We start from the raw sequence: 12714 nt of genomic DNA on the forward strand, positions 1-12714 counted from the left end.
TTTATAGTTCACTTCTTGCCATGCATGCTTGGTTGAGCTGGTATTGTTGCAGCACCGATCAGCTCGTATCTCAACTTGGTTTGGCTCATCACGAACTCGCTCGTGATCGGCTCATATAGCTGGTGAGCAGAGTCACGAGCAGCTTGTTTATAATCCCCCATGTAGGCCTACCTGTATGTAATGATACCAAGTTTTATAGTTTCCATGTAGGCCTGCCTGTATTTAATGAATACCACTGCTTTACATCCAAAGTTGATTTCAGAGTAAGCTAGCGTCGCTTGAAATTGCACAGATGTTAGCCTATGGTCATCAAGCTGATCAAACCATATCCGTTTAGTAGACCTGATGATCAATATGTAGCAAATCACAACACAAGATTCCACATTCATGAATTTGCTTAGTCTGGAATGTAGGGCGTCTCAGCAACCACCAGATCCATCGAAGCCCTGCAAAGTAGAAAATATAAAACGCAGCAGCATACCTGAGGCGGCCATTGCCGGAGGGCGGAAGACGTTTGCCGGAGAAGGGCGATCTTCAACTCAGCCGGTCTGCAGCCACCACAAGCCCAGGCTTCCGAATGCAGACGGTGAGTCGACCTTCTTCCCTCCCTTACTGTTTTTCTCACAGTTTTGCACTGTATTGGGTTGCTTATGAAACTGTATATATAGGCATAGGATGGGAACGGTTTGCATAACCGTTCCCCCTTTATCTATGCCAGTTTATCGGGATGGATCATCCCTCGATGTGGGGTGTTTTCACATCGTGGATAACCACCACGTTTTACGTGGTGGTTAATCCAACAGCTATAACCTGTGTGTGTACTCGCTATTTATCTTTCCAGTCAAGAAAAATTGAAATCAAAGTTGTTGGAATTGATAAATGTTATTGCTTTCAAATGTTTAACAATTGGGACAAGTTCCACTACAAGTTACAATGTCACCAAATGTGTGATTAACAGTGGAGACTTGGAACTGGCATGACAGGTGTTAATTGTGACTTTATCTTGGTCTAACAACCTCTGGTGACCCTTTAAAGTTTTTATATCTTTAATCTTTCCTCTTGTAGACACTTACCTCTGGGCTAGATGATTATGCATGTGCATCACACCCTAGTGAGGAAGAGCGCCACTTAGATCTAAGATGTTGGATTCTTCTAGCAGCCAATTGTATGCATTCTATTGCGAAGCTTAATTTTTTTTCAGGTCAATTTTGTGATATTCATATGTTTTATGATTTCATAAATGGCAGGTGTATTCCTCAATATCTGAAAATCTTTCCAGTTTTCAACATCTCAATAAGGTAGATCTTGATGACCATGTTGCTATCCAGTTTAGTGTTTCCTTTTTCTGTTTGTTAGCCTTTGTCTGCTATGCCTTCTAGTCACAGTATCATCTGTTTGTTCCATCTAGTGTTGAACATAGGATATCATTTGATCAGTGAACGCCCATCTAAATCATATCCATTCTTGAGGTGGATCAATGTGCGAACATCCATATAAAATGTAGGTAGGATATGGACGTGCATAGTACTTGGCTGTATATTGATGTGGATATGGTTCTTCAAAATACTAGTCTAATCTGTACTGCATCAGTATCCAACCATGTCCAACTAATATGTTTGACATTATATACATGTGTATGGTTCTAATTGTGGGGATTACAGATGGATTAGTTATGGATTGGTCTTGCTGTATATGGGTTGACATAGATGTGGCCCAGAACTATACATGGAGTGGGTCATACTGTCATGTCTATTCAACTTGTTTAAAACTCTGTGTTGAGGACATGACCACCCAGCCTTACTAGCCCCAACCGTGATAAAACAACAGCCCCCATGCACCAGTGGAATTCGATCCTAGGCCTCCAGCTTGACACAAGACCCTTTAAACCATCTTTATCATTATGATATCTGGTACAAATCACCATACATTTCATTTATATATATAATAATAAAAAAACCATAATTCTTACATTAATGTGTTTTTTATTGATTATTTCGATTGAAATTCTTAATGACACATAATTGCAAAGAAATTTGTCTGCTTTGTTTCCCATGTAACAGATATTTTGATTACCTAGTTGAGGAAAAACAGGCTAAAGCAATACGTAGGTGTGAATTGTTAGTATTAAAGCAGATTCTTGTTGTAAGTTTCTTTCACCAATTATCTATTTGGCAGGAAGAGGAGACAAGGGCATGGAAGAAGCTGATAAAAGTTGCAGTTTCTGGTGCTGCTGGAATGATTTCTAACCATCTACTCTTCAAGGTAACATTGTATGCAGTTTATTTTTGTGAAAGATTTGGGATCAGCGAAAGTTTTAGAAATTTAGTGGTTTTCCTGAATTTTTTTATGTGGGAGCTTATTCAAACATCTATATCCTTATAGATGGCATAGCTGATAACACATTTAAATCAAAGATATTTAGATTATTGACCCCATTATAGTTCCATATTGACTTCAGCTATTTTGGAATCATTAGAGCTTGAATTCTACTTTTGCTTTTACTGGTATTCTTGAACAATATTTGACTTCATAGCATCTTATGCTGATTCTTGGTCATTGTTAACTAGCTTACAGTCTAAAGTGCTACCATGTGGTCACTTTGTACTTTCCAAAAAAGTCCTCTGATTTTTTCTAAAATTCCTAAATTGCCACATGTATCTGTGAAGCATTCCTTTGCTGGCTTTAAACTTAGCTATGTCATAACATGGAATATGATCCACTCAACCCTATCTTCATACCCTAATATCATACCTGGTTGCAGGTTGGTTTAATCAGATTTGGCCCTTTAAATGTAATCTATATACTTTATTCAGTGAAGATCAGTGTTTCAATTGCCAAAATCTGATCTGTGTACACTGTACAGGAATTTTTGACAGTTCAAAAATCAATGGTCATAAAACATCAATTTTTTATGATCTAAAAAATCTTTTTTGGATGAAAATACACAATCCAAGGGTTGAATCCTATCAAATTAACCATGCTAAATTCATCTATGGTATTAGATTTGTTAAAACAACTTACCGATAAAGAGATCTCACAAGGGGTACGACATAAGGGTGTGAAGATAGAGATGAGTTCACACACCATTTTTGGCCCCATGTCCAGCAACATGACACAAGATGGAGGCATGACAAGTGACATGCCCACCTCTCAACTGGAAAAAAATTGTGAACTCGCATCTCGAACTTGTATCAACCGACAGTTTGTGTCCATGTCATCTGAAATAGAATCTTAGCTCAAACTAGAGTCATCCTGTGACTACTTGCTGTTCTATGCCTTTTTCTGTTTCACCAGTTCTGCTGATGTTTCAAGAAAGAGTTGCTCCTCAGAACAAAACAATTGGCTAATTTATTTCTCAATATGCATTATCTAATTCTAAGATGATTTTCATTTGAAGGCAATAGCTTCTATGGATGTAATTTAGCTGATTAGAGGGATGCTGCTAGGATGCTATTGAAAAAAAGAATTCACATTCTTCTTTTACTTCCATGTCATATTTCATTTCATTATTTATCAATATGCATCATTCAAGTTGTTTCGTGATGCTGGAGGGAGGCCTTTGGATTATAACTTTTATCAATCACTGATGGCGAAATTCAAGTATGCTCTCTGTCTTGATCTCAAAATGGCATTTTTGTCATAGAACTTGGATCAAGTTCAAAAGCTTTATTGTTGATAGGCAATTAAACATCTCCACTAATTACATGCCTAAAATTACATTGCTTTTGCAGTCTTTTTTCAGATCGTGCTGGAAAGGCAGCAATACACTGGAAACAGGTCTGTTGTTGTCTTGTTGACCTGGCCTATGATTCAAAATATGTTTATGATGTGCCAACTCCATATCATTTTTTTGTTTCTTTTTCTTGGACACATGTCATGCATAAGGTGCAAAATTGGTTCGAAAATAAGCAACAAACTGATAAAGCAAAAGATGCTCCCTTTCTCCTTGTGTTAATTGAAGAGAATTTTGTTCCCCACACCTACTCTAAGAACAATGTGGAAACTTCTGCTATTGTGCATATAGGTGTGTATATTTTCCAAGTTTCAACATTAGAACTTGAAAGCTATTTTTGCTACTGCATGCCTTGAAACTCTGTCCCTAGATCATAAGAAACATGGAAGGTTTTGGGGGGAAATATCTAGTGGAAACTGTTCAATTGGCATTTAGAAAATGTAAATACAAATTGCTTTTGTGTTGGAAGAGCATGGGAAGATGATGAAGTTTATGTCTTTCCTCAACATTTGAATGCATCCCTTGCTTGGATTTGCATTGCACTATGTTCTGCATGCTATTGATCCATCAGGTGATAGCTTGCAAGGGCAAGGATTAGATGTTGATGGAAGTGAGCTAGATCAAGATGCTTGGCTTTATGAGACATGCACATTGGCTTTACAACTTGTTGTAGATCTCTTTGCTGATAAGTTTCATAAAACACCCTCATCAAAGCCTTGCTGGCATTGGTATTGCAGCTTTTGTTCGTCTTATGAGCAATGCAGGTGGTTTATTTTCCGAGGATAAGTGGCTAGAAGTGGTTTTATCACTGAAAGAAGGGGGGTTCGGGGGCTCTCCCTCCCCCCCCCCCCCGCCCCTGGCGCGGGTCCCGCTGCGCGTTTAGCGAGCGGGGGTCCAGGGGGGGCCGCCCCTGGTGGGGGGTCGTGGGGGGCAATGCCCTCCGAAAGATTTTTTTTTGGGCTTATGTTTGAGACCCGGTGTCTTATGGATCAGACCCGATTTTTTACTAACAACTTAGTTAAAACTATGTAAAAAAACCCTAATTTTTGGTCAAATGAGGACTTTGACCCTCGTTTGACTAAAAAATTCAAGGCGTGTACGCCTCGGCTTGAGGCGCGCCTCACCTCGAGGCATGCGCCTCAAGGCGTATGAGGCGCACGCCTCGGGGTGCTTTTTTTAAAATTTTTGCGATGGATAATATTCGTCACTAATATTTGTTAAAATATTATGTCTCTTTTAATTGTAAACTGAAATACCCATCAGGGGTATTTCAGTCCTTTTACTCAATAGGTGTCAGCCACCCTAATGGGCTAATATTTTTACTTTTGCCTTTTACACCTTTTTCTTTTTACACTTTTTTTCTTTTTTACTGTTGTGAAAGGGACAACTCCATATAGTTGTTGGAGCTGCCCCAACAGTCACAAATGTGACCGTTGGGTGCAGCTCCAACAGTCATATTGAGCTGCACCCTGTGGCTTCTTTTTGCATTATAAATAGGCCTTAGTGGCCCTTGTAAACTCATCCTTTTTTGTGAGTGCATATGCAATAACAGTGCTTTTGTAAAGCCCATCTTGGGAACTTATGAATTGAAGTTCATTTTGTTTCATGCTTTTGTGCATGTGTATCCGTGTCTTTGTGCACTTGTGAGTGTTCTCCTTTGTGCCTTTGTGCACTCTTTGTATTTCTTGTATTGTGGTGTTACACACAATCTCTTTTTGTAGAGATTTTCACAATATTCAACAATGAATTTTTGATGTTTTGCGACATATTATATTTCGTCGCTAATGCCATCGCTATTTTAGCGACGACATTAGTGACAGAATATAATCTGTCGCAAAATTAAATCCGTGCTTATTTAGTGATAGATCATGGCCGTCGCTAATCCGTCGTAAATTAGCTACGAAAGTAGAGACAAATCATTTCTGTCAATAATTAGCGACGAAAAAACGATATCCGTTGCTAATCCATCACCAAGTCGTCGCTAAACTGTTTAGCGACGGATAGTGTCCGTCGCTAATCCACGTTTTTCTTGTAGTGTTTCATACACATTGCAAGCTCTGTAAACAGGGAAAACACATTCATTGCAAGCCGCAGAAAGCTCTCCATCCACTATTATCTCAATCCCATCTCCACAAATCTATCATATTTGCCCACTCAAACCTTAGGCTGCAAAAAGAAGCAAGTCTTACATATGAAACCACTAATGTCCAACCACAAGGATCAGCATACATATCTAAGACTTCATGGGGCAAAAAGAAACAATACATAAAAAATAAGGTGAATGAGATCAACCAAAACTAATCAAGCATCAAAGATTTTTTAAAAAAGACTTTTTAAAGAAAATATAAAACCCTGATTGATCAAAAGAGGAAAATCGAGACAAAATGTAATAGAGGAAAAAAAAAGGATAATACCAAAAGCATATCCAAGAACAAAAATGGAGAAAAATATTAGGGCAACAAATACATTAATCATGAGGGGTTCTCTTAATAGCCATGGACCTATTGTACCCTGATGCAAGAGCAAAGCGACCGTATCCAGATCTACACAGTCTATTGAATCATTTGAGTTCCATGTTAGTTTAGATTGGATTTTTTTTATTTTGAATCATTGTAATAGATATTAAACCTTAATAATTAATCCCTATCCTAGTTTAGTAGGATTAAGATTTGCTTCCTTAATTGATGTTTATCAAGTATGATAGTTTGAGTCTATTAGAATTAAAATTCTTCCTCTATAAATATAAATATAGGAAAGATTTAGGATTAGAGTCAGAGTTGATATGAGAATCCCAATTGTTTTTTTTTTGTTTAAATTTCCAGTTATTTTTAATTTTCTGTTATTTCCCTGCAATTTTCTTGAATTTCTCATATTTTCAGATTTATTTTCTTAGACCCCTCACGATTTACATCATACCCTCAACAAGAGAAAGACTAAAGAGGAGAGAGGCCTTCAATGCCCTTCTACGATTCCTATGTAGCTCTCTTAACCAAAAGTAAGCCAAACCAGGTGATGGTGCCCTAGGAGCAGTTGATTGCGGTCGCACTCCAGGTGCATCCGAGGGCTAACCAAAAAGAGCTGCTCTTGGAAGAGGCTGCTCCAGAAAAGATTTGATGGTAGTGCTCCAGGAGGTTGCAGGAACAAGCGAGGGTGCTCTAGGTAGGCGAGGGTGATGGTGGTTCTCCCATGGCATGAAGGAGGGCCAATGGTGTGTGCTCCAGGAACACACAACGAGGGCCGATGGAGTGTTGGCTCAGTAACTCAATATTCAAAGCAGCAGGAGAGCAAAAAGAGAGCGGGAGCCCAATACTGGGTCTCTTTTGGTAGGGTTTAATTGCTTAGAGGATTACTGACGGTCTTGGTCGTCACTGTTTGTTATCAGCGACGACCACGCCAAGACGACGATCAATGAATAAAACTGTTGTAAATTGCACGTGAATGCAATGTTCCCGATTCACTTCTTCGTTACGAGGACGCTATCTTGTGATTTGAAATTACATATAGGGCATGTTTGCAATGCCTTGTAATTTTTGGTTTTCTTTTCAAGATATTGTGATTGCAAATCATAATCACAACCATAGTGACAAATATCGCAAGATTTATGAAAATCTGGAGATAATATAGCGAGAAATTGCCTGAAAGTTTGAGATTTTCAAAATATCTCAAGATTTATGAAAAAACATAAATACCGTGATTTAAATGCCATATTTACATTTTAAACAGCTATTTATCATGAAAAAACCATGTATTTTTATTTTTAAATATTTTTTATTAATATTTTCTTATAAAAAATAATTTATACATTTTTAAATTAATTTTTTTATTGATGAGATTTTGCCGAAAAATGCATGATTTATGATTTTTTTTTTCAAATTCTCACGAGTTTTTTTGAAAGACCGAGATTTTGCAGTTTTTAACTTTTGTCACTATGATCACAACACTTTGTCAAAGTGAAACATGATAAAAGTTACGATTGTTTTTGTCTTGAATCTTGTGAATGTTGGTAAAATTGTCCTTATGATCAACCATCACAGCTTCTACTTTCTCGGCAATTGTCCTTGTGATCAACAATCACAGCTTTTACTTTCTCAGCTGTGATTGATCATACAAAAGGGAACATGCCCATAGTTTCATCTCACATGGTTCGAAATCATGTGATTCAAAGTCAAAATGTGGGTAAGGTGATTTAAATCATACGATAACTGAATAAAATAACCTGATTTTGATTCTCACTGATCCATTTTCTAATGTTTGCTTTCGGTGTAAGTGTATTGTAATTTTTTTTAAAAATGTTTTTGTATTAATATTTGGGTGTGTCCGTAGCTTTCAGAGGTGGGCCAGTCAAGGCATGGTGGTCGTGGGACCTGGGTTTATGGCATAAATATCAAATAAATTATCATAAAATTTTAAATAAAATGAAAATTGATTTGACAATGTCTTTAGAAAATCAATCAAGAAATAATTCAATTTAATTTTGACAACATTGGTTTGATTAAACTGATTCTATCTTTGAATGGGACAATTTTGATGCAGCCTTGTTATTTTTTTATTTTAAAAATGAAAAAAAACATACAATTCTAAAAGAAACTCAAGAAAATTATGAAATTGCATAAAAAACGTAAAAATTTAGTTATAAAAAAAAGAGGGTGAATTAAAAAATTCTCCAAATGCAACCGTAAACTACAATTCTGAGCGTGGATGGAAGGTGCGGCCCAGCCTGTTACCGCTGGCATGCGGCCAAGTCCAAACTGCAAATTCTGTTTTAAATTGTGTAAATTTGATGTCCTCGTCTTCTTTCTTTATTACGGAAAAGTACCTCCTTGTAGCCCACCAATGTCAGCAGAAAGGCCCACAGAGGCCAACTTTACCCCAATTTTCGGTGCTCCGTTATTCGTTTGTCGAGGACCGGATTGGCTGTGCCTCTTGTTCTTGTGTGGGATGGAATGATGCCACCCACTTAAGGGCTATTGTATTTTCTTTACTATCTCTTTTAAGACATGTCCTAAGCAAAAGTTAAAGTCAAACAACAGTATACCCTCATTTCTTGGTGAACTTTATGCCCAAATTTTGGCAATATAATCATAATTGTCTATTTGATGCTGGTGTCTTCAAATCCCATTTACTAGACATCACCAATTCATGAACCCCAACATTTGTTTTCTCCATCTCTCTTTCTCTCTCTCTCTCTCTCTCTATATATATATATATATATATAGAGAGAGAGAGAGAGAGAGAGCTTCAAACCAAGAACTAAATGAACATTATGAACTCCTTAATCAAACAGCTCCACCAAACCCACATCAAGTTCTGGCTGATGGGGTCAGTTATGCCGAATATTCAATTTGACCGAATTTCAGAAGGTCTCAATTCCAGCTCAACAAGTTTGCTTTTAGATCTCGAACCATTCCCTAGCTGAGCGCATCCGTGCACATTTTCTGAAGAAAAGACCAGACCACGCCAACCTAGTAACCGCACCGATCCAGCAAACACTGCGTACCATTATCGCTTTCAAGCCGAGCCAATCTACAGCCATTGCAACAGGGCCCAGTTAAACCTTTTAACGCACCCAGTACCCCAAATGGGTCTATGACCCTTAAAACTCATCAAGCAAAAGGAGGACTTAGGGACTTGTCCGTCATTTTCTAAAAATCAGTGGTAAAACCGTCCATGCTGGAATAGGTAAAAAAAAGGGGGAAAAGCATTTAACGAAGTTACGAAACGGTCGATCTCCGGGTTCGAGGGAAACGGCCGTATCAGACAAGATCTCTCTCTCTCTCTCTCTCTCTATGACGAGGAGGATTTTACTGTTGCAGTGTTTTGGGGATTCATCCATCGATCCGTCCAGACTGTTTGTTTGCTCTCTCTTGGCCAATTCTCCTTTTGGCGGGACGTCATACGAGCGCCTTTCGAAATCGTTGGGCGGGAATTGATTTTCTGAGAGGGGGAACAAACAAACAAGGGAGGAGGAGGAGAAGATGCGGGGGAGCAGGAGCGGCGGAGCAGGGGAGAGGACGCCGATGATGACGTCGGACAACACGAGGGGACTGCTGCTCGCCCTCCTCTCCAGCGCCTTCATCGGCGCCAGCTTCATCCTCAAGAAGAAGGGCCTCAAGCGCGCCGGATCATCCGGAATCCCCGCAGGCAAAAACGACCATCCCCTTCTTCTGATGATCAACGCCTTTCTTCTCTCTTCGCTAGCTATTCTCGATGTTGGGTCCTTCTGTAATGAAGAGATCGAATTGTCCGCCTCTTCCTTCTTTCCTTATTCCTCGAAAGAGTAGTTGAGGAAAGGGAAGAAGTCTTCTTGGTTTGCTGTTTTGTCTGTGGAGCATTTAATTGATGCGATCATGGAGAGCGTTTTTGTGTGTGTTGTTTCTTTTCAAGATCTTCTGATTGTTTTGAGTTCTTCATGTGGAAGAAGAAGAGCGTACTGTGTGGATCCGGTGGTGATTTGTATTTGAATTTTTTGTTGCGTTTTAGATGTCACGTGTATCGCACTCAATGTCCGTCTTGAATGCATTTGGGTGTTTTGTTCATCGCACTCAATGTTTTTGTTTTGTATTTGTCTCTGTTAATGGCTTGGTGGTCGCTGCGAAGAGCGGGATTAGTGATTGGAAGTTTCCACATTATTATAATGATTGCGGGAATTTCTATGGCACTACAAAGTTTTTTTGTTTGGGAATTTTGGGTGAAGAGTTCATTAGATTGTTGGAACTGAAAACCTGATGTTTTTTTTTCATCTCTTGGTTTAATTGGGTCTTTCATTCGTGATTTGTCTTTGTTGACAATTTAACACGGTGGCGATTATGGCAATTTGTAGGCCTTGCTTTGGCGGGTTGAGCTTCCAATTCCACCTGGTTTTGATTGAAAACCTCAGTTATATGGCCTGAATTTATGTTGTAATTAAATATTCAAACAATGTTTTTTCACTGCTAATTGTGGGCATGTCTCTTATGCAGGCATTGGTGGGTATACATATTTATTGGAGCCTCTGTGGTGGGCAGGAATGGTGGCCAGTAAGTCCATTGCTCTGTCACAGCTTGCTCTTATTCCTCAAAAACTTGTCACACTCTGTTTTATTTCTTCCACCACTTTCTGTAATCATTAGTAATCATGTAGTTGACAATCTGGTAGATTTCTCTTACATGATCTTAGGGTTTAAAGTTTCTTGATGAGCAGTGATTATTGGAGAGGTTGCAAACTTTGTCGCCTATGTTTTTGCGCCAGCAGTTCTTGTTACTCCTCTTGGTGCACTGAGTATAATTGTCAGGTAAGTCTTGGAAAATTTCCTTGGCCGGTGTGGTTTTCTGTCATACATGATAGTTAAGTTATGGAATTTGAATTGTGTGATATTTGATATCTAAGATCATGATGACTGCCTGCAGTGCCGTGTTAGCACACTTTATGCTGAAGGAAAGGCTGCAGAAGATGGGAGTCATCGGGTGTATATCATGCATAGTAGGCTCCACACTCATCGTAATTCATGCACCTCAGGAGCAAACTCCAACTTCGGTGGAAGAAATATGGAGATTGGCAACACAACCTGGTATGGTTTGTTTTGCCATTGTGATAGCTGAAAGAATTCTTCTTAATTTGTTCTACTTCATGATGAGCTCATTTTCCAATCCTACTTTTGTGGCCCAGCTTTTCTTTTTTATGCAGCAGCAGCTGTGTCTATTGCACTAGCATTGATGCTGCATTTTGAACCACGCTATGGACAGACGAATATATTGGTCTACTTAGGCATCTGTTCTTTAATGGGTTCGCTTACGGTAAGTAATAAGCTACCTTAAATCATCCTGCGCTATCATCAACATCTTTGTTCTTTGGAATATAATCCATTTGCTGTCATGGACTGTTTTTTTTTTAATGTGTTTGCTTATTACAAAATTTCATCATAGAATGTCTTTTTCATCGTGTGTGCAGGTTATGAGCATAAAAGCTATTGGGATTGCAATAAAACTTACATTAGAGGGAGTGAGTCAGGTGGCTTACCCTCAGACGTGGTTTTTTGTTACAGTTGCAGTCTTCTGTGTCATCACTCAGCTGAATTACTTGAACAAGGTTTGTTGCTTGCTAGAACTTTTGAGACTATCACTATGTTAGTCATTGTTTCTCTCTGATTGGTATCCTAATAGAATTAGTTTTATTTCCTAAAGGGTAGTGCACCAATGGGTCTATTATCAAGCATGTTGCAGCCTTGCAGGTTGGGCTTGGGAAATGCCTTTTGTGGCCCCATCAAATAAACATATTTATATTCACACACGTACATGTGCAATCATACTTACGCAAACATATCTTTGTGCATACAGTGTTGCATGTAATGAGCCAAATACTTTTTGCCCTACTTCATGGGTTATATATCTGTAACTGCAGATCATGGTAAGGCTGCATGCATTATATGTGGTATATTCTTTTATAAGTAGTCTATGGAGTGAAAATGGAGTATCCTGGGAACAACCTTAGGCTGCATTTGCTTCTTGATTTATTTAGGTGCTCTCTGTATGGTATTAAGCAAAAACAGAAAGACTAAGACTGAAACATAGACGAGGCTTTAAAGGATGATTTAAAATTTGGATAGTTAGATTTGTTGAGTGACATGGAAAATGAGTGGAGTTTAGTGTCGAAAGGGAGAAGGGATGGTTGTGGTGAGGAATAATGACAATTTTTGCCTTTGTCTTTTCATTTTATTATCCATTTCCAAGATAAACATGTTGTCTCCATCACTGTGACTTCATTTTCGTGCTTGCTTATTGACCTTAAACAGCATGTGAAGCTTTTTGTGATTATGACAGAAGGGGTAACTGAAATATGTAAACCGACAAAATATGTAAACTGGTATGCATCGAGATTTTCATAAATTATTTTATTTTATTTTATTTTATTTTAAAATTTCACCATACAGATGCGATCTAGATACTTGATTTTATAGAAACAAACTCTTAGATCATCTGATTATGATGTATAAGAAGCATCTTTTA

General features: G+C 38.4%; 1 protein-coding gene and 1 long non-coding RNA gene across 2 annotated transcripts in view; both read left to right on the plus strand.

Annotated features, from left to right (window-relative positions):
• The first annotated feature begins 9532 nt into the window (after positions 1–9532).
• LOC149832764 (putative magnesium transporter NIPA6) overlaps positions 9533–12714 on the plus strand; it is a 37803-nt gene continuing 34621 nt past the window's right edge. The window contains exons 1-6 of the mRNA XM_090014700.1: positions 9533–9874; positions 10693–10749; positions 10913–11003; positions 11119–11279; positions 11378–11505; positions 11660–11797. Of these exons, the coding sequence (XP_089870826.1) occupies positions 9709–9874; positions 10693–10749; positions 10913–11003; positions 11119–11279; positions 11378–11505; positions 11660–11797 (741 nt within the window). The 5' untranslated portion in view covers positions 9533–9708. The remainder of the gene's footprint in view (positions 9875–10692; positions 10750–10912; positions 11004–11118; positions 11280–11377; positions 11506–11659; positions 11798–12714) is intronic.
• The window catches only part of LOC149832765 (uncharacterized), a 33943-nt gene continuing 33136 nt past the window's right edge, over positions 11908–12714 (plus strand). The window contains exons 1-2 of the long non-coding RNA XR_016433368.1: positions 11908–11939; positions 12046–12115. This is a non-coding gene — a long non-coding RNA (uncharacterized LOC149832765). The remainder of the gene's footprint in view (positions 11940–12045; positions 12116–12714) is intronic.

Source organism: Nuphar pumila, chromosome 7 (assembly GCF_984573655.1).
Source record: "Nuphar pumila chromosome 7, dmNupPumi1.hap1.1, whole genome shotgun sequence".
NCBI lineage: Eukaryota > Viridiplantae > Streptophyta > Magnoliopsida > Nymphaeales > Nymphaeaceae > Nuphar > Nuphar pumila.